At 37.1% G+C, this 21,848-nt stretch overlaps 1 protein-coding gene across 4 annotated transcripts in view; it reads right to left on the reverse strand.

Annotated features, from left to right (window-relative positions):
• Nucleotides 1-21,848, reverse strand: part of ATXN10 (ataxin 10) — a 106,662-nt gene that overhangs the window by 63,962 nt on the left and 20,852 nt on the right. For all 4 annotated transcript variants that reach the window (XM_067305074.1, XM_013947898.2, XM_067305093.1 and 1 more), the window contains exons 4-5: nucleotides 13,868-13,964; nucleotides 12,760-12,924 (exon numbers count right to left, since the gene is read on the reverse strand). In XM_067305074.1, the coding sequence (XP_067161175.1) occupies nucleotides 12,760-12,924; nucleotides 13,868-13,964 (262 nt within the window). The remainder of the gene's footprint in view (nucleotides 1-12,759; nucleotides 12,925-13,867; nucleotides 13,965-21,848) is intronic.

Below are 21,848 nucleotides of genomic sequence, written 5' to 3' on the forward strand. Positions count from 1 at the left end.
CAGAAGACTGTTTTTTAAGCCCACCAAATAATCAAAGGAAGTGCCCAAATAATTTTTCCTTTCAAAAAAGTTTCTAACAAAGCATCAGAGCTTTGTCAGATGCAAGGCAGCAAAATACTCCTAAGTTACCAAAAATACCTTTCTTGTGTAACAAGGATCTCAGCCAATGTCACAATCTAACTTCCGAATACCTTCAAGGCAGCACCTCATAGTATGAGCTACCCTTGTGCCAACACCCAACATTTACATTAATCATCTTCATGAGCGTCCTTCATAGCAGTCAATAGGAAACACTAGCCATCTAATTTCAATCCAGCAGTGTAGTCTCAGCATTACAAAAAAACAAACAAAAAACCCCCCACTAAATGGAGCAAATATTTTTTTCTTCAAATTACACTTCTAGAAGTACTGACAGTGTTATATATACTACATAGCTAAACACATACTAAACCATGCATTTTTAATCAATATCTATATCCAGTAAATGTAAAATCACTAAGGCTCAAAGCTCAGAACATCCTCTGAGCTGATGAAGCTATTGACCAAGAGCAGATAAAGTAACATGAAAACTGAGGATTTTTAATATTCCCTCCACCACCTCCCTGTTTTTTGCTTTGCTTATAGACTTTTTATTTTGCGTATCCATAGTCTACTATATAGCTAGCAGGAAGATCACACAGAAGTCCTCCAGCTGTAACAAAGTATTTTTTGGACAAATAGTCAATAACAATTGAGGAAACAGAAGAACAAGAGGTCCAACAGATTAATAGCTATTATGTTTCTAATGCTAACTGTGGACTTAGTGAGCATCTGGTTCACTTACTGTAAACTAGACTTTTTTGAGGAGGAAAAAAAAAATAGTGCTGTACTTTTTTGTTCTTTTTAACTGTACCATAACGTACATTCAAGGAAAAAAAAATAGTACAGTCATAGGCAATCATCAACTTAAAAGTGGTATTCTGATCAGTGTAGAGTTGATTCACAAGTTTCTCAACAGTAAATTTAACCTACAGACTTCCCCAAAGTCAACCCCACAACTATATTCCAACGCTGAGCCATACAGACTGACACAACAGAATTTCATCAAGCCACCAACATGGCAGTCAATAGGAATACTTCCACAATTCCTAAGCCAACAATTCATGGCATAAGAGCTCTCGACAGTTAAATCATCAGAATGATGACAACTGATTTTATTTTTTAAGGATTTGAGCAGAAGCAAAAGGTACCTGGAGCTGCAAAAGAAGAAAGCACAATAATCACAACTATGCAAAACACAGTAGTATTTAGCCTTGCAACATACAAATTTCTGCTGCCAACGAAGTATGGTAAAATTGCATTTAAAGAAAAAAAATCTATAGTCAGATTTGTCAATTTTGCAGTTGGAACTATAAATTTTAATATTAATTTTCACAATTAATATTACTGTGGGGATATTTTCTTGACTATTTGCCTTACAGTTAAGAAATAAACCAATAATTATCACAAAAGATATAATGCTGCTAATTGCATACAAGAGATTACTATTGTAAACCAGAAGAACTGTATTTAGTCAACACTTGGGTCTATGCTCTTGTGTTTGTTCAGACACATCCTTACAGACTAGAACTGTACTGCCTGAGGAGTCTGGAGTATTTCAGACTAGCGTTTCTGCTCATAAAGAAGCATCTACTTCCATTTATCATTTTAATCACAAGATATGATGCAACCCATCAGAAACTCCTACTTCCGCATTTAAGCTTCACTTTTTCCTTATCTTCTTCCTACACTGTTGCACCATAACGAATAGAACACTAACACATTTTAAAAAAGCATCACCAAGAGACGTCAACAGAAGAGACATGTAGTGGACTACAGCACTTTTAACTCCAGCTACCATGTCCAGAAATTTTGGTGGTAGTTAAGCAAAGGTGAGGCAAATTAAAAATTAGTATCTTCAGTCCTCAGCTCTCCTGTTTTTCATTTGGGGTGGGGGAGAATAAGAGGAAAAGTAAGACCATCCACAAGTTTGAAATAAAAAAAGACATTTGGTTTTGGATTACTGACTGAATATGGCATTTCAGATACACACAAAAGACTCTGGTAAGAGATTTAAACTGTGTTTGGAGGCCAAGAGCAGAACCACTGGGATAAACGGAGGACCACTGTAATTTAGTGAAGAAAATGGTGAAAATTAAAGTTGTTATGTAAGCATAATACAGTAACAAATGAATAGTGTTAAATATGCCAATTTTCTTGATTTTTAAAAAATTGTTTGGCTAAAATCCTAAAAAAATCAAGTGCTTACATAGTAGATAAATACAGGAGGAGATGTTCAGTTCAAAGACTTTACAATAGCACAAGGGCTACATTGTACCAAATGGAACTTGAGAAGCAGCCAAGATGAAACGGTATAAGCTACAGTTACGCTCAGTATATTCCAAAATGACCACTAAGCTTGTTCTAATCAAAGCTGGGTGTAAGCAATCAACTTTATCGCAAAATGTCATGCTCTATATTAACTTGATTTGATTCCATTAGCAACTTTAGAGAACAGTGTCCTTGGTCTCTGAAAATGAGGAAAAAATAAAATATTTCAGTAGAGAATAGAAAATGAAATGGTGATTCTGTGTTTAATCAGTGAACTTCTCTTCTGATGTCAAAACAGAAAATATATTCCATCATACACCACACAATAGTGCAGGTCAAGCCAGAATATTTGTAAGAATGAAATAGCAATTTTTACTGCAGTTTAACAAACTGTTTTTGAAATTCAACATTCACTCTAGCATGACAAATCATCCAAATTTTGAAGAAGAAAGAAGAAAATTCAGGTAGCAAACCTTTCAAAGCTATATCCACCAGTCTTTTCAGATGCTACAAAAGCAACGTGCCTCATGAGAAACTGTTTTGGAGCAGAACGTGTTTTAGGAGCAAAATAATTTGTTGTCCTTGCACAAAAATACAAGCATCTTATCAAAACCATTTAAAAATCCACTTACAGGAATGAAGCCATTTAATAACAAATGAAATATATGTACACTCTCAGAAAGACCTCTAGAAACTAGATAATCCACCCTGCCCACAAACATCAGCACTAAAACACTTTTTGCTCAAAAGAAATATAAGGTCCGTATTTAAGGTTCAACACCAAGGATGAGGCATCACAGTGCTCTAATCTTGAGGTGAACAAAGCACAAAGGGAACATCCTTCCTTCTTCAAAAGGGATTACGCATAATGAATGCAAGACTGAGTTCAGATTATCTGTAATATTTCTTTGATTCAGGAAATAGTCCTGTTCAATTTGATAGCTACATCTGAAAGGCCCTGGAAATGGATTTTTACTTGAGCAAAGCTGGCATCACTGTTTTCTGAAGAGCTACCATGCAAAATCTTGAAGATTAACAACAATACAATTACTTTCCTCAACTCCCATCTCCACAAATAACACAATTAAGAGTGAGGTGACAAGACGAATGTGCAAGACTGGGCCTTAAAAGACTGGGTAAATCTGTGCCAATATGCTGCTACTGCAAATAGAAAGTAGAAACTACTCGGATCACTCCATTAAGGAAACTTTTCCAATTGTCAGTACTATTTAAAACCACAGTTGAACTTGGAACCTGCAACATAACTCCAACTTTCCTGGAATTAAAAATAAAAATTACTTTCTGGAGAGTAGGAGGGGAAGAGGTGGGGAAGGACATCCTAAATTGTCAGAGAGGAGAAGAGCCAGAAGTTGCCAGCCCAAAATGAAAAAAGGTAACATTTTCTGGTTTCTGCACCACATGCATACCAATTAAGCACCAAGCACTCTACTGAGAAGTTCCATCTTTCCCTTTAAACCTGTGCCCATGGGCAAGACTCCTTGCCACAGGAGCACTAGTTTCTGTCCACACTTCTTTCCATAAGCCAGGACAAAATAACCAAAGGCAAAAAACGGGGAGGGGGAACCCTACATCCTAATCTTTACAGTCATCATTGGACTGTGGTTTCAAGAAGAGAAAGTAGATGTTCAGAAAACCTTACTTCCAATGCCAAACAGCTGACCACACTCTTAATATCATTTTTTCCAGAGGCCAAAAGGCGTACTACGCCTCTTATTTTAAAATGGAGGATTTTTGTTCCTTGCTCTTCAGGAATCAAAAATGCAACCTGTTTTTCTTTTTGTAGTAGTTACACTGCTCCATGCATACACTTGGAAAAACTGATGACACAAGCTATACTCTCATCTCTAATGGCACCACCAAAGTATTTCTAAAATAAACAGCTTTTAGAATACACATTGGTCTCGGTCAGGATAAATTATAATGTAATTTTGTACTACTTTTTCCTAATTATTTTACAAAACACATATGTTTGCAGGTTCAATATTCTAAAATAGATCTCATGTGGCATTCTATGTTGGTTTTTCTTCTAAATACAGTAGCCTCTAAGCTGTGTGACATGCTTTTCTGCTGTTGATTAATACAAACCCAAAAGGGAGTAGATGTGGATGGGGGGGGGGGGGGGGGAGACACACAGAGGAAAGACTCTTTAAAGGCTCCATGATTTTCCAGAGCCTAAGGCAGAGCTATCTGCATGTTTAAAAAACAGTTTTTACAGGAGAAAAGGCAGCACTGGCAAGCTTTTTCAAAGTACTGCACAGATGACACTGGATACTACCTGTGCTTTCTTCTTCCCTTGGAACTGCAGCAAGGGAGTTTGTTACAATCGACTCTCCAGATCTTGTTTGTAATCACATGCAATGGAGTGGGAAATACACTTCAGTTAGTGAGCAGTGTGGTCCAGCTTTGTTTCCTAAAGGAAGGATCTATCCACTTCCCAGATAGTATCCTTAGGTAGGCAGCAGCTGCTGAAAGACAGAAGCGCTGTAAAGAGCATCAGCTTGTGTAATAAGCATATTTGCTTAAATGTTTCAGATATTTTCAACTTAATGTATCAACGCTTCAGGAGAGTAACATCAGTATACCATTATGGAGGCATATTGGAAAGATGAAAAAACACATAAAATAGATTACTGTCTCACTAGGGCTTGAAAACAATGCTCATCCATTTGAATGGAATCAGATGATAGAATATAGAGTGGAAGAAGTGATACCAAAAGCTGCATAATGCAGGAAGACTGATCACAGTTTAACAGACAAACCTTCTGCTGTTAAGGAATAGGGAGGAAGGAATATACTGGCTATAAAAGAGAGCAAGAGAACTAAGTAAAACTAAAAGGAAAAAAAAATCACAAGAAGGTAGAAGTAAAACAAGTTAGGCTTACAGGTTTAAAAGCTTTCCACGTCCAAGATAATATTTTAGAGAGAATGCCAATCCCACAACAGTGATCATGAGCAGCACAAGCTGTAGGCAGCAGATCATAACCAACCCCTCAAAGGGGGAGTCTGCCTTACAGGGCAAGGCCTCAGGACTCCAGAGAGTATAGGAATGGTCACACAAGCACCAGGCTGTAGCAGCACGCATGTCTTCCACCAAAGCTAGCAGATATTGATTCTTAAGCTACTGGCCTAGATAGTACGTGCATGTTTCAGACAAAGGATCATGCATTTTCTAGAAAAAAATTGCACAAAGAATAGTCAGGGAGATAGGATCATTTAATTAGCGTATGCCATAAATCAAATCAAGGAAATGAAACTTGCTAACTTGTTTCTGCAGAGCCAAGTGTCTTTGCAAAGGTATACTCTTTGAAGAATATTCTTTAACACCATAATCCTTGAAACATCCTGAAAGCAGCAAGCTCTGGGCGCTTTTTACAAGCCCAAATGAAGATCCAAATATTCAGGGCAAGACATATAAGTCTCAACAACTTTCAGTCCTGAAAGCTTCTAGTTTCTCCTTGCTCTTTAAAATTTTAGCCAAAGGCTATGAAACAAAGGAGTATAAATCCACTCAGGCAATGTTTTGAAGAACCTCAGAGATACGTGATCTGTCTCCTCAGATCACTGCTCTTGGGAGTTAGACCAGTAGCAACAACCTCAGAAGAGTACCTAGTATTCAAGATTACAGGACAGCTAGCATGAAACAAGTTAAGGAGCTGTGTTGACCAGAAGTTTAGAGGTTGTTTAAAAATGCATTGTCTAATATATGTTAATTAATACTATTTTAAAATGCCACTCAGCATCTAATATTAAAGATGGCAAAGGCAGTAATGTTAAAAAAACAAACAAAACAAAAACAAACAAACAAACAAACTTGGAGCTGTCTAGAGCATCAAGCTTCTGAAGGAGAAACAGGAGGAGGTATCAGTTCTTAAATCACAAGAATATTGAGTAAATTACAATCTGCAACTTCACAGATTTCAGAGATAGAAGCATTTCTGAGGCTTAGAAGTAACACAAGCTTAATGAAATGAGCCTTCAGACAATGTGGTATGGATAAACAGGTATGATCACAGAAGGACTGAATACAAAATTTGACCAGGGCTTTCCTTATAGAACTCATTTCCTTCATACGTTTATTATTTCTTAGCTCATAGCACACTACAAGAAACACTTAATAAAAAGTACATCATTCACTAAGATGCGTTTAGCTGTGCATCACAGAATTGTTACTTACTTTTATTCCAAGTTCTGAGGCCATTTTTTTAATGCCATCAGTTTACAGATATTTTTAAAATGTATCAGTGCTTATACTCTCCAAATTTCAATATGCAATATAGACCCTCTGTGTTTCAAAAGCTGCTTAGAAAACGGATGGCTCTGCTTTCCACCACTGAATACATTCAGAACTGCTAAACTGAGGCCTGTGATCTCTCATAAGCAACTCCCTCACAAGAAGTATAGCAAACTGAATAAAAGAAATATGCAACCCTTTGGACATCCCTGCTTTGCTTTTGACAGGAGATACTTGTTTCTAGCTAATGTTTCATGATACAAGAAGTAGGCAGAAGTGATAGGAAAACTCCAGAAAGCTATGTCCTGCCTTTAAAGGGGCTTCCTTCATTCTCTTTAACAGGGAAAGGAGTTTATTGCAGACAGAACAGGAACTGGAGAAGGTCTGCTACCAAACGCTGCTTCTTAAAAAGGAGCTCTGAGGAATCACTTGAAATAATCTCAGATTTCCACTGACAATGCCTTCTCCCTACAGAATTGCTGCAAGGCTGGAGGAAGAAAGATGAGCCAAAGCCAAAGACATGGTGCTTGGAAAGAGGTTCCTCCTGAACTTTCCCTAAGGACTTTTCCAGCTTGGAGGCAGAAAACTGGACTCTAAACATGAATGCAAGATCGTGAACAGAGGACGAGTTGTCAATTCACTAAAAAAAGCTTTAAAGATGTGCTTGCCTCTCTGTGATGGGTCTAGAGTATAAAACCCAACATGTTGGGCTGATGGAGTAGTACGGACCCCATGGGAGAGACTGCATTTCAGCCAATGGTCTTGAATCCAAATGTTTGTCTTGGATGTCCTCTCTTTGTCCTAATGGTTCATGGCAGCGACTGCAAAAATAGCCTGAGCATCGTAAGCGTTTATTTGCAGAATTTGTTGGATGCTAACTTAAAGGAAGACTAAGTCATACATTTCAGTGCATGATAAAGAGGAAAGAATAAAATCATGAATACCAGTTTTGCCTATAACCGAAACTCTCCTGGTTATTTTAAGAGAAGATTTCCAATACCTAAAGGCAGCATTCGACTGCAAAAAAGCACAGCCAAGAGGAGCAAACACACGGGGCATGCACTTTTTATTCAGCGTAATGTGAAACCAGCCGCTGAAGCTGAGACACAAGAAGGTAGGGAGGAATTAAGTAATATTTTTAACTTGAAAAGTAGGAACATCTTAAATTCAGTCATTTATGAAACCAGCAGAGAGCATAACCTTCTGAAAGAATAGTTTGTATTTCAGCTCAGCCATATAATACCATAACAGCTGTTTAAAAATGGTTGCTCTGCACTGTGGTAGCTGCAGCACAAGGGACCCAAATCTTTACAACAAAGTACTGGCTCTGTTGCAAATACCGCGGCTATGTAAATTCGTTTAAGCAATCCTAGTGGTATGTACTTCAGCGAAAGCTGAATTACAGCTCTAAATTTTCAATGAATTGCTGACAAAATATTTTTTCTACAGTCCAGCCAGAGAAGCGTTCAAAGCTTAGCTTTAACTTAATGAGAAAAAAGACAAAAATCTTTTTATGCACTTTTACCTGGCTGTATTTGCTGCACGTTCTTCCACATGGGCAAATAGCACAGTTCTTAGATAGGAAAAATGTGTTTTAGTAATAAACCAAGCATGAGTCTGACCCCAAAAGATTATATGCAATACTAAAAATAGATACCAAAGCAACAACAACATGCCAGAGACCAAAGTTACAGTAAACACATCCTCAAAGCAATGATTGCATCAGTCTTTCACACATCTAATTGCAGAAAACTGCAATTCCAATATCCAAAAACATTTCAGAGACAGATGGCTCTCATGAGGGAATACCTGTTTATTATCAGTATAAGGCACATGAAAACCTATATAATTCCAATAGTTACCATAAAGAGATAGTATTACTACATAGCACCAACACTGACCCAGCAAAGCTTAGCTTTTATCTTTTATCAAAAATATGTTCTGACAAACAAGAAAAGAGTATTTGAATTTCATCAGCCAAAATAAATAGCATTCCTCCTACCAAAATAAGAAATTCTGTTTATTGTGCAATTTCTCTGTTCACAGCAAAAGACATGTCAGGAAGCCATTTCAGGACCCAGTCAAATGTAGTCTATATTACAGCTACCACAGGGTCATTGGTCCCCCAAATAAGGGAAGTCCAGCTCACTCATGACAGGGTGGAGCAGGCTTGCTCTCTGCCTGACCACAAGAATGGAGCAGCACTTCAGGCTGGTAAATGGAGAACAGTGAAACGTTCGTAACAGTTTCCTAGAGAAAAGGAGATGCAACATGGTTGGAAACAGTAGATGTGAATCAACAGGAGACTTAGCCTGGCATCTTCTCCTACATTAGAAAGCAGCTAAAAGCCAGGAGACCAACAAAAGAGTTTACATGCTGGTTTAGCTTCTGCGACAAAAAAAACAAGCCAGAGCATTCAGTGCAGCGACAAGGCATGGGCCGAGGGCTGGGACAGCTTCTACCGACTAGAACAGAAAAGGTCACTGAGCAGCCAGGGAAGCTGCCACACACACATTATTAGGATGGAGGATGCCCAAACTGGCCCATCTGTATGGATGCATTCAGAGTCTTTTAGGACACTGGGCACAAGCCCCTTTACAGCTCTTCCTATATGCATGGTGCAGAAGAAAGACTCCTTAGCCAAATAACCTGCTTCAAATGAGTGGTTACCTAGAGTTCAAAAACATGTTTTTGTCCATTTCACATCATCCTGAACAGCAAGCCAGAAAACTCATTGCTTTATAACATATCACCTAAAGTAAACTGTGAAATTACATTGTTACAAATCTTATTTTGAAAAATTAGGCCTCAGATACATGAGAAGGTTTCCATAAATTAGCTGAACAGTTAACAGAATGCATATGTTGCAAATGGAAGTTTTACTTTAAACGTTTTAATTTGCAAAGAAGAGAAAGTATGAACAGGCTATGAATATAGTTGAAAGCGAGGAAAGGCAGAAATTTGCATGTCTGAGCCCTCAGATACACCAGATTATTATCAACTATTCACTAGAAGACAATTTTTACCTCAGTGATTGAGGATGCTGAGCTATAGTAACATCACCCCACCCCCCAAAAATAATTCCTTTTATCCACAAGATTTTATCTGTCTGCATTCATCTCAATAAAAGAATTAGTAGTAATAAAGGAAATAGGCTTTCAGATCCACCTCAAGACTATCCTTATGACAATCCATATTCTAATACTTGAGAAAATACAGAAAAACATCTGGGCTGGAAGGTTTGGCTGAGTGCACTTCAGGTGTACTACTGAAGCATTCTTTGATAGTAGGTGCTTTACAAACCTGAACTTGATAAGAGAAAGGCAAATAAGAAGAATCCAAGATACAAGCTGCAGGCGCCCTGCGAAAATGTAGTCAGTTATTCATAAGATTAAGTGGATATTCTCTCTAATTAAAGCTAAAAAGGAACGACTTCTTGCCTATGAAATACATGCTGAGTTAATGCTGCCAAGATAGCAGAAGTAGTCTTGACAATTTGCAAAAATCACATATTGCAAAAATCTTTAAAATGATTGTTCTACTTGAAACAAGACTACTAACTTGCTAAGCTCTCCTAAACGCTTAACTATGCAGAACTACAGCATGTAGTAGAGTTCCACAAGGTGCATGTACGGTCTAAGATCAGAGCATTACATTAATGTAACACAGTCACCTATGGCTAGTTGAAAAACAAAATGAAAACCCCATGCACATAACCAAAAACTTCTCCAGAAAGCAAGACTAGTTAAACTAGTTTAACCTAGTGTTGTCTGAAGAAAGGTACATACTAGCAGATTTCCATCGAAAATACGGAGATAAACTTTTTCAACCAACAATCTAGGTTTTTCTTTTAAAACATTCTCATTTCATTTTTTAAAATTTTTTTTTTTAAGCTCCCTCCACTCCCTCAACAAATAGGACAAAGATACTAGATTTACTCAAATGGCTGAATATTGCAGTTTCTTTCAGGATGGAAATCACTTTTAAAAAAACCAACCATCTCTAATATGAAGAAAGAACACTTTTTTGCCATTTAAATTACCCTCAGCTATGACATTTCTTTTGCTTCACAATAAGAACAGATAAAAGTGAAGGAGAAACAGAGAATAAACATGTTCCTTCAAATGGAAGAAATAAGAAATAGAGCACTAGAAGAAGAAATGAAGTGAGGATCAAGAAACAGGAAAATCAGTACAAGATGAATCAAGCAAGCAAAAAAATAGGCTAAAACTACAAACAGAAAAAGAGGATCCTTTCTGTCAAGAAGTTCTCTTTTCTCCCTTCAGTCAAGCTAATGCTGTTTGAATATCTATTCAATACTTGACATTGCACTGTTGCAATACACTTTTTGGTTTGTACTTTCCATTTGTGAATGCACTTCATGTGTGCTGACTCTGAAAACAGTGCCAACATTACTGAAAGATTACCATTTATAATTCAGATTCAAGAAGACTGTATAAAACGCCAAGAACCTTATGCTACAAACTCATGTTTTTTTCTTTCACTCAGGAAAACTGGTAAAGAGCTTTGAGACTAAACTAGCCAACGTTAAAGTACCATGAAAGAAAAACAAATTTATTATTTTCTTAATGCCTGGAAGGTGTTTCAATGCTTTTTGTATATTTACTGTATGAGAAACTTAGTATTTTGAAGGAAATTAAGGGGTAAGCATTCTGAAATTGCCTTATGGTGGGCCTATGGTTAATCTTTTCTACCTACCTCTTCTCCCTCATCGTGGTCTTAAATAAAAGTTTGCCCCTTCTTAATTTCAAGGCTACTCTGAAGAAAAAACACTTACCCCTCCTCCCTGTATCAAACATGCATAGAGGAGGTAAGGCAAAGGAAGACATTTTCCTTATAAAGTCAACAGAATACACTTCAGATTACAAAGATCAGGAAAACGGGTAGCTCAGAGTTTATTTTGATGCTGCATTTATTCTGCAATTACCTTCAAAATATAAATTTAATAGCATGACAACCTTTTCCAGCCTTCCCTGGCTCTCATATATTATTCAAAATACATTTAGGCATATTTTCAATACATAAAGAAAATGAGGGATAATCAGTGCAATTATCTGAAAAGCAAACTATTTCTTATATGTTTATATTGACTGAGGCCAAAGTTAAAAACTCAGTTTGTCACTTTCGAAATAGTAATCTGGTCACCTGACCCTGAAACTTTACATTTGCTTTCCGAAAACTATCTATGTCCTGAATAAATTGAGCTGGTTACGAAAAAAGCATACCCGCAAACAAATTTTAAATAAAAATCAAAACAAAAGCAAGATATTAAATGACATTTGCCTTTCATTCAATCATCTAGGTCTGTTTGAAAGACTTCCAAATAGCTAGTAAAACCCTAACAACTCTTCCTAATTAAATTTTGAATTTAAATATGACCTTCAAAAGAAAGCTACAAAAACATAAAAACAGATTTTTGTTTTTACTACCCTTTTTCTCCCCCCTTTGGAATGCCTCATATGAAAATGAAAGTGAATTATTAGGCGTATCCTTGCTGAAGCAGGACAGAAGATTTCTCAAAAGCATAATTGACAACAATGTTTACAAGAACAGCCATTAGCAAAAATAAAAGCTCAGCGGAATAAAACCGCTGATTAGGTACTCAAACTAAGAAAACAAAACTTTCAAGATTCACAAACACAGAAGTTTGCTCCTTTTCTGTATAAAAACAACTGCTTGTTGCATAAAGACAACACATCTGTAAAAATCAAAAAAACCTGCGTGCAGTACTCAAGCATTAGTCATACAAATCTTCCTAGCATGTCCCAATAAGCAAAATCTGTAAGACTATTGTCTGCCTTAGTTTTCCTTCAAAAATCTCCACAAGCCAACATACAAGTATAATTAATTTGCATTATATAGTCTGTTCTTCTTTTAACAAAATAGGGTTGTGATTTTAAAATTTCTGTCTATATCCTCCACAAAAGTGTGGTGTTATTTTGCATCTTATTTACAGAACTCGAAACAGAGTCAGTAAAAGTACTATGAAAATAATCTTTATTCCAAATTAATGACTTCTAAATAGATCGTCATTTATTACTTACCAGCATCACAAATTTAAATCTTTAACACTGAGATTCACACCAGAGGAACAATTATTTAAGAGGTGGAAAAAAAAGAAATCTGAGGATACGTACGACCACTCAGTCTCCAACTCCTCTCTGCAGACTTTCAGAACATGGAGAGGCACAGTCAAGTTCCCAGGATCCAGCAGTTCTCTCACTCTCTCTGAATTAAGACAGGTGAATAGGACCATACAACAATAGGCAACAATTTTCTCATCACTGTAAGTAAGGCAGGTCCTTCAAAAGAAAATAGAGTTAAGAGCATGAGTTAAAACTGGAACTGGAACAAAGCAATAGTGACATTCAGCGCACTGAGTTGTTTTGGTCTGCTGTCTTTTAGGGAACCCTGAATAAGTCATTGCTTGAGAGGCACAGAAGAAGTCACTACAAAGAAAAAAATCCAACTACTTTCCAAAGGTTAAATTTAACAGGTAATTTTCAAAATTAATGATAAAGTTGAGCTAACTCGAGATTTAGGAATTAGGCAAAGTTATAATAATTACACTTATCTGCTCTTATTACCAAGAGATAAGAACTTTATACTGATAAGCAGGCTCCAAAAATATGCTCTCATATGAATATGACATACAGTCTTTGTTACTAGATCACTATGAAAAATTTAGCCAAATGCACCACCAATATTGTCAAGTGTCTGCATAAAATAGATTATATATTTCATTACACATATGTCATCAATCTCCAAAATGAAGTTTTGGTGCAGTTAGGATGGGGGTAGAGGGATTGGAAGACAAAGATTAAGTCACCTTTGTACATTCCATCAGATGCCAAATACCAACAGTTTTGCACAGCAGCAATGTGAATAAAGGAAAAGTTACGTTCTTGGAAATGATCAGAGTATAACTATTTGAAAACATCTCTGAAATCTGAAATAAGGCTTATATTTGAAGTTCATCATTTAAAACAGAATTTTCTTCCAGCCTCTGTTAAATGAAATCAATCCACTGTACAGTTTAGAATAAGCAGGTTTTTAAAGGTCCTGACCCCTGTGGTTGACTGAGAAAAAAAAAAACATCTACAGGATATGGTCTCAACCGTCCCATGCTCCCCAAAGTTATTTTTCAAAACTTTATGGTGCTAGTAGAAGGACAACTATAGTGTACAAAAGATTTGAATATAACCACAGAAATTACACTATAAAAAAACCCGCATCCATGCTTACAAGAAGAGATCTGGGAAAGCACACTTCCAAATGCTATTCTGGGAATCTCCATTTCCTGCTGCAATGTTTCCAAGAAACTGGAGGCTACAACGAAAAGCTGAAGAAAATAGAAAATATATTAGCAGAAAATTCAAAGAAACACTAATGAACTTCAAATAAATGACACTTTTCAACATGACAGTTATACACTACAGAACCCATGTCAATTAAGCCTTGGAGGCAGTAATTGGCTGTCACTGTACTTAATATTTGCTTTTTCTCTTCTAATGCAAATAATTTTACAAAGCATTCTAGAAATGTACCCCTAACAAATCCATTTTTCCAATGAGAGTTACATCAATAGCGAACACTGGCTACTAGTGGATACAAAAAAACAATCGACTCCAGGGAGGGATCGGTTCAACAGATGGAAATCAGTGAAAGCTCAGAATTATGCTTGGTGCAAACTGAAGCAGACCCATGCTGAACCAGTGGCTGCCACACAGCAGTGGCCATTTTGTCTCTTCCAGCTTTGTGGTGACTTTCTTCCTAATATTAAATTAACACAAATAGGCTGCCTCTCATCACCAGAACTCTGCAAGAGCAGCTCGGCCTGCTACCAACAGAGCTCCCCATGCACACTCCCCAAGCTCGCCAAGAGACAGCTAGAAAAATTTGTTGCGGCAGGTCGAGTCATAGCAAGAGAACCAAATATGCTATCCCACGTTAAATTATAGGTACCTGAACAAATCTTTCCATAACATAGTGTCGTACTCAACACTTTCAGATTTCTACCCTAGAAGAAATTAAAGCCAGTACACTAAGCAAGTTTGTCTCCACTAAATTGAATATGCCAGAATTCTATTGTTATTACAAAGGATTTATTCCAGTCTCTTCTCAATATAGATTTAAAATATGTGAATAAGGTATTTCATCATATAAGTTAATATCCAAGAGCCCCCCAAAAGCCAAAAGATGGAAATTAATAAAAAACAAAAAAGTCAACCCACAGACCCCACAAAATTCAAACACTTTTTTGGCACTACTGACAGCTCTCAATAGCCTGGCCCTTCTTTATAGGTTGGCAAAGAAACTTAAAATTAAATATTAAAATGCAGTTTAACAGATATTACAAACAGCAGCCTAATACAGACAGTGGTGGCTGAGATTGCCAGGTTTTGAAAATACAAAAGAAGGTCTCTTTGAAAGGTGATGTGCCAGCTGGCAGCCAGATTTTCTACAGAGATCTGGGCATATGTCCCCTTGGGAAGAAAAGGAAAGCATGTCAAAAATGAGGTTTCTTGGGCTTATTCTTGGGAATAGTAACTTTTCTTTTTTGTATACGTTTTTAAGCCCAAAATATGTATGTCCTCTATAGTGCATTTTGAAGCATCTTTTCCTTTACACTTTGGTTTTTAAGACCTCTGTTCTCTTTTCCTGGACATCTGCACTTTTTAAAATTACTTTCTGCCAAGCATTATGCTTCCACTATTCCTCTCCATCTGGTTCCCATCCTGCTGACTCAGAATTTTTCTGAAGGACAGAAAGCATGGGCACACTACTTCTCTAGTGGACATTTTATGGAAATACTTTCCTGCTAGAAAAAACTAACAAGGCTGTAAATCCTAGGAATAAAGTATTATTTCTCTTGGTGAACTCCTTACCTACTGCACTATGAGAAAGAATGAACTCTAGAAGAGATATGAAGTAGTCTGGCTATACTCCAATCTTTACCCAAAATTTACTTGACCTTTTAAGTCACCAACTGCTCTTTGGTCATCAGTGACTAAGATGTCAAAAAATATTGCAGAGCAGGAAAAAGTTAAAAATCTTTTAAAATAAGTTCTTATTATAACAACAATGAAGTGCTATCAACATGTTTGAAATATAAGAACAAAATATCTACAAATTCTCCATTAATTACATACTGGAGTGTTAGCATTTATGAAAGCAATCAGTTATTTTATTTAACGCTGTCCTTGTTTGATCATGATTTCCTGGATGTGGAAGGATGTGGGGAAAGATCATGATTTGGTGGATGTACCCGGAGAGAGAAGGGAAGGGAAGGGAAGGGGAAGGTGTAATCTCTCGGTGCTTGTTTTTAAGCAGTAATGGTTAACATTTTTCTTTTGGAAGACACAAACCAGTGTATGGGTAAACAGCAAATCTGGGAAGCAAAAGCATTTGTATCTATTCACAACTATGGAGAAAAATAAGATGTCTTGACATCGCAACATTTCCTTGTGCAAATAATCCCATCTCATGTGATGAACCTCAGCAATTTAAAAAAAAGAGTGTGATTCTACAAACACTTGAGTTAATTAAGCTATTCCAGGAGTATGAATTACACAAAACAGTACCAAGCTCTGAATGTGTACAATCAATTCATATGCTCTATCAAAACTAAAATGCTACTGCTACACTGTTTCTACAGTGCCTAAACTCCTTTTCCCCACCGCTCCTTCCCCAGTAAAGAGCAGATTCAGCCAGGTCATCTGGTACTACAAAAAGACATACTTCATTTCACAGTACACAGTTTGATGCAAGGTCAATGACATATGCCAGACACAACCATATAGCGTACTGGAGTGTGAATACTCATGTGCCATGTCCAGTAATCACGGATAAAGAGCCAGGGTGAAGAGGGGAAAATAACATTAAAAGAGTAGCTCTCACAGCATGTCCTTTGAACCACATCACAGCAGTAGCTGCACGGTTATGCTCCTAGGAATCACAGTTATGCCTGGTGCTGGAGTATGCAAATGGCTAATAATGTGGCATTGCTCTCCAAAGACGATTCCACACAGAATGTACTAGCCTAGTACCAATACCAAGCAACAGTGAATTTTGATTTGAGCATTGGAAATCTGTACTTAAGGCTTTTCTTTCTTTTCTTTTTTTTTTTTTAAGAAAACAAAATCTAAGCTGTTAATTCATCGCAGGATATGAGTGCATTACTGCAGTTTTTTGTTTTTTAAAGTACTGCACACCCAACTATGGAAATTTTTTTTAGCACTCAATGTCTGTGTTTCTCTACTACATTTTACCTCTATTGGGCTTTACTACTGCAACACATCACTGAACTATGGTTAGAAATCTCTTAGCATCCACAGATACTGATTTTCTCCTCTCCCACAGTTTTGTCGTTACAATAGCAAGAAAATCTAAAAGCCTATTAAATCAGACTTTATTATACAGCATACCAGCTGAAACAATTTCACTATCCATTCTATAATGGATATTCACCTTTTCAGAAAACAAAAAGGCTACTTCACTTTTTCCTGAAGACTTACAGATCTTTATGAAGCTAAAAATAATCATCAACCCCTCTTTCCAGCTGCATTAGCTAACATTTTGAATAAACTACTCATGACTACTAAAAAACAATAAGCGCTTCCCCTAGGAGTGATACTCTTAAGAGAGTCTTAAGTCCTTCCCCCAAACAGTGGTATCTATAAGCACTAACTTTAACAAATCATACTGTAGCTGTAGACACAGCTAAATTTTAATTTAAAAAAATGTTACACTGTGTGTGGTCAAACAAGAGTATTTTTAACCTGATGGTCAACCACTGTGAAATTACATGTACTAAGATGTCGTTTCTGATATGCAGATTGACCCTAGAGCTGAAGAAATTTCTCCCCCATTGAAATTTCAATGGTTCCTATAAAAGCAGAATGTTCTTTAGCAAATGCAAATACTCAGATTACATATTGCTTTCACAATCAGCCTGCATTAGTTATAGAGAATTTTCTAGTTTCTACAGAAACAACCTCTTTATACAACAGGACAATGGGTACAAGGAGAAGCACTGACTCTTTCCTTAAAAAATTCTGGTACCTAATGCTTGTCTACACGTAAGCTGATCTTTTAGAACTGCTCCATACCATCGTTGTAAACGGTGAGGCAGCTGGTATCACTTTAAAGCCCTGCATCAGGATGGCTCAAATGCCCTCCATTCATTCAGTACCTTCAAGATCACAGCTCTGCTTGATCCTTTCAATCTCTATGAACATATGTGGACTAAATCAAGCTCTAGCACACACTTTTCATTTAAAAATTTTATTGTGCTACTGCCCAGAGGGTCTGAAAAGCACACATTTCACCAGCCTGATCCTTTGTCTTGCTCCTCATGAGGAAGTCATTTTACACAGCGGCATCTGCAGAATCAGATCATGTACAAGATGAAAATTCAAATCCTTTAAGTCATTAGGACAAAGTTTTTAAGCATTATGTTTAAAAAAGCCAATACATTATTTCCTTCTGTGATATTTCCAATAAATTTAAGTTACAGTACCAAAGCTAAACAGAGACTTAGCAACTCTAAACTCTTCTATCAACAAGACTAACTACAATTTTACTCCCAGTATCTTTTCTGATTGGATTGCCACACACAACCATTATGTTATTAAGCAACATATTTTGCTGTAGTATTTATTATTTAGATGTTTATATTCATATAAATTTTATTACATCCTTTATTTTATTACACCCGTACAGAAAGTGAATTTTTTCCTGGCAGATAATTAGACCACAATCTTTCATTTTCCTGCTACAATTTTTCTAGTCAGGATCAGTGAACTCACTCACTAGTCTCTCTGGAAAAACCTTGATGTCATCTACAGAGGTTTACAACAATCACAAGAAGGTATTTCCATTCTTTTTACTTGGGGCAGACAGCACAGTGATAGTTATAAGAACGTTACTCTGCATTTTATTTTTCTCCCTCATAAGAAAGGCCATCCATGTAATGAGTAGTCCAATCATAAACTAGTGTTACCTAAAAATCTAAAAAAAATCCAGTCAAAGCATGTATGAAGATCTACAACATCTGTCAGAGCGCAACTGTTAGGCTTGTGAACTTGCATAAATATCTTTTATCTGTCTTGCTTATCATTAACTACGCATGGAAGATATAGATTGTGTACTCCCTCTACATTGGGTGCATGCACAAAGATTTACAAGTACTTACACCAAATCACAGCCTCCTGACAGCCTGAAAAATCTTTTAAGTTGCCTGTGAGCTTTACAAATTTGAATTGCATGCTGTGAAACATTAGACAGACCTCTTTTGGTTGTTTGTAAACAACGGCAGAATGTTTGTGATACGTTGCTATCACTGGAAAAATAAAACCTTCAACTCAGCATAAGGTGTAGACTTTTATTACTATAAAATGTTAGCCTCCACCACCGTCATCCGGTCATTGACTTGTTTCCTTGTGGCTGCAAGTTAAAGCAACTTCCAGTCATAAAAAGAGTTATTTGCCTATTCACCACAATGAATCATATCACAAATACTAACGAAAATGTATTTTCTTTGGAAAACAGTCTGTCTAGACTATTCAAATTGAATGTACAATGCATATATGGGCTCTGTCATTTAAAGTTATTAAAAAAGTGCTTAGCATTTTATTTCTGTAAATAAAATGAATGTCTAACTACTGATTATATTTCTGCCTTGATCACACTGCACTCGCTACAATGCAGACTAGTAATCCATTTTTGCCAACTGTGGAATATCAAGAACGTTGTGTTTAATAAGTTCCTGTTCCCACTCTTCATCTCCCTCACCCCCAAAAGAAAATAACACTTGATTTTTTTTTCTTTCTCTTCAGAAATGCCAACTCTATTATTAGCAGAATATGTACAGTGACTGACAACCATCCTGCTTTTGAAAGATTAATGTTGAGGCAAAATATCAACACTTTGTTCTTACTACAGGTGAGAACATGTCTCAAAGACTTAAAAACAAACAAACAAACAAACAAACCCTCCACCACCTTATTCAAAATGTAAAGTTACAAGTGAATTACAGAAGGAAGCTGGAAGCAATCATTAGAGAACCAATCAAATTAGCATCAAATGTAAATTAAGTTTTAACAAGATCTCATAACGGGAGATTCAAAAAGTGTATTTGTGCATTTACTGGGAAAAGGGTCAGTTCAATAGTCCACTGGCCAACATGAAGTCAGGTTCATACAGCATCAGCAAAGCTCATTAGACACAGTGACAGGACTCTTCTCTATCTTCTGGGAATTTAAAAAGAGAACCTCACTGATATGCTCATTTCTTTAATAAATTATCTATTAAAGTCTAGAGACATATTAAATAGGACTCATGTAATAACCCCACAAGTAGCAGAAATACAGCTCCCAAGTCTGTAAGGACTTGCACGTTTTACTTGTATAGGAGAGTAATCTCAGGCATGTATTTATAAACTTTCTACATGCATTAGAATTTAAAATCTTTTTCTTGACTCAACCTAAAAGTTGACCTTAAATCTAACAAGACAATGTCTCTTTAAGGAGTGTGCTCTAGCAAAATCAGCAAATTTGAAGTACTGGGGAGTCTCAACCTGGACTTAAACCATGCCAGGAAACCAGGAAAATAACAAAAAAGACTGGCCACCCACTATGCGTTACTCATGGTATCTAACCATATGACACACTACTACATGATACCTTGCACAGGTCAAAAAAAAAAAAAAAAAAAAAAAAAAAAAAAAAAAAGTAAAATACTAACCAAGATTATAAGTAAATTTCTCCAATTGTGTTTTTGATGGCATACTGTAGGTATTATTTCATTTAAATCAAAATTTCCATTGAGCTGATCTTTTTCTATAAGCCTGCGGAATGGATATCAGACTTTTTTCTCCTTTAAACCATTTATAGTCTGTATCTGGCTAACAATGAATCATGGACCTATTGCAATCGATTTAGAGACCAACAAGTAAACTTATATCTAGTATTTGCATATCCACATTAACATACAATGACAGTTTTAGCATCCATCTTCTTAAGCATTACCATTTGTATATACTTACTTGTTATCATTAGTACTGGCTGAGTTATAAAGTAATAAATCATTTATTGTGTGAATGACACAACATCTGTTTTTGTGGCCCTGTACTCTTGAACTGAAAAACAAAGAAATGTGGTTTCACACACTTTATAGCCTCCCCCAAATCCAAAGCCTTCAGAAGTTGCAAGTGCACTCAGAACCCCCTTGCGAGATAACTGCAGGCACCAGTCTTCTCACGAGTTTGGGCTCTCAGTATCAAGTTGTTCTCATCAGTGAACAGAAAGTGGAAGAACTTGACTGGAAACACAACTCTCTCCTCTGGTCCCTCCCCTCCTGCTCTCCACCATGATGCCGGCTGACTTAATGCTCCTCGAACAGTGCTGTAGCTTCTTCTCCACGAGCAATGTCCTGCATGTCAAATGCAGCTAAGGAGCCTGCTGGCCAACTGCATCTGGTCCATGAAGTCCCTTAGTGAAAAGGGAAGCCCCAAAGCTGCATACAGGCTGCTTGCCTCTTCTCAGCTCCTTATGTTAGGGTCCCTTCCATATCACATGAAGTGATGTATGCCTGGAAGGCGAAAGAACAAGAAAGAGCTTGACATTTTCTGGCACAGAACTTCCACTCTAACTAGAGTTCCCCCTAGCACTCTCACGCAACCCTGGGGACTCTTTAGTAACAAAGAAACTCCCCTCAGGACAAGTGAGGACTACTAAGCTTCTTCTCCCTGCATTGTGTTTAGGAAGCTCTTTGCATTAGAAGGTCTGTCTGCCCCATTCTTCTCATCTTGATCTTACAATCCTGAAGACCTGGCAGAAAAAACAACAGCAAAACCCAGATCCGGCCACATCCCATAGGAACACAGGAAAACCATTCTCTTCTGCTACTTCTCCTCCATCACAGCCACATGGCAGGAAAGAAGCACATGACCTGCACTATGCCCATCACTGTCACTAACCACAAGATCTATTAGAGACAGCAAATAATTGGCAAACCCCATTGATGCCTGTCCTTTTCTACCCAAAGCCTAGCAACATGTTACGAGATAAAGATTAGTTCCTCTTCCTGCCTTTGATGCAGGGGGAAGCTAGAAATGCAGCTACAGAGCAGCTGCTGCAAGATAAGATGATCAAAATTACGATGTCCCTGCTCACACCAAAGCTGCCTGTGGAGCTGCAGCAGCAGTGCATAATGCCAGGGTAGA

Source organism: Apteryx mantelli, chromosome 1 (genome assembly GCF_036417845.1).
Source record: "Apteryx mantelli isolate bAptMan1 chromosome 1, bAptMan1.hap1, whole genome shotgun sequence".
NCBI classification, from domain to species: Eukaryota; Metazoa; Chordata; class Aves; order Apterygiformes; family Apterygidae; genus Apteryx; species Apteryx mantelli.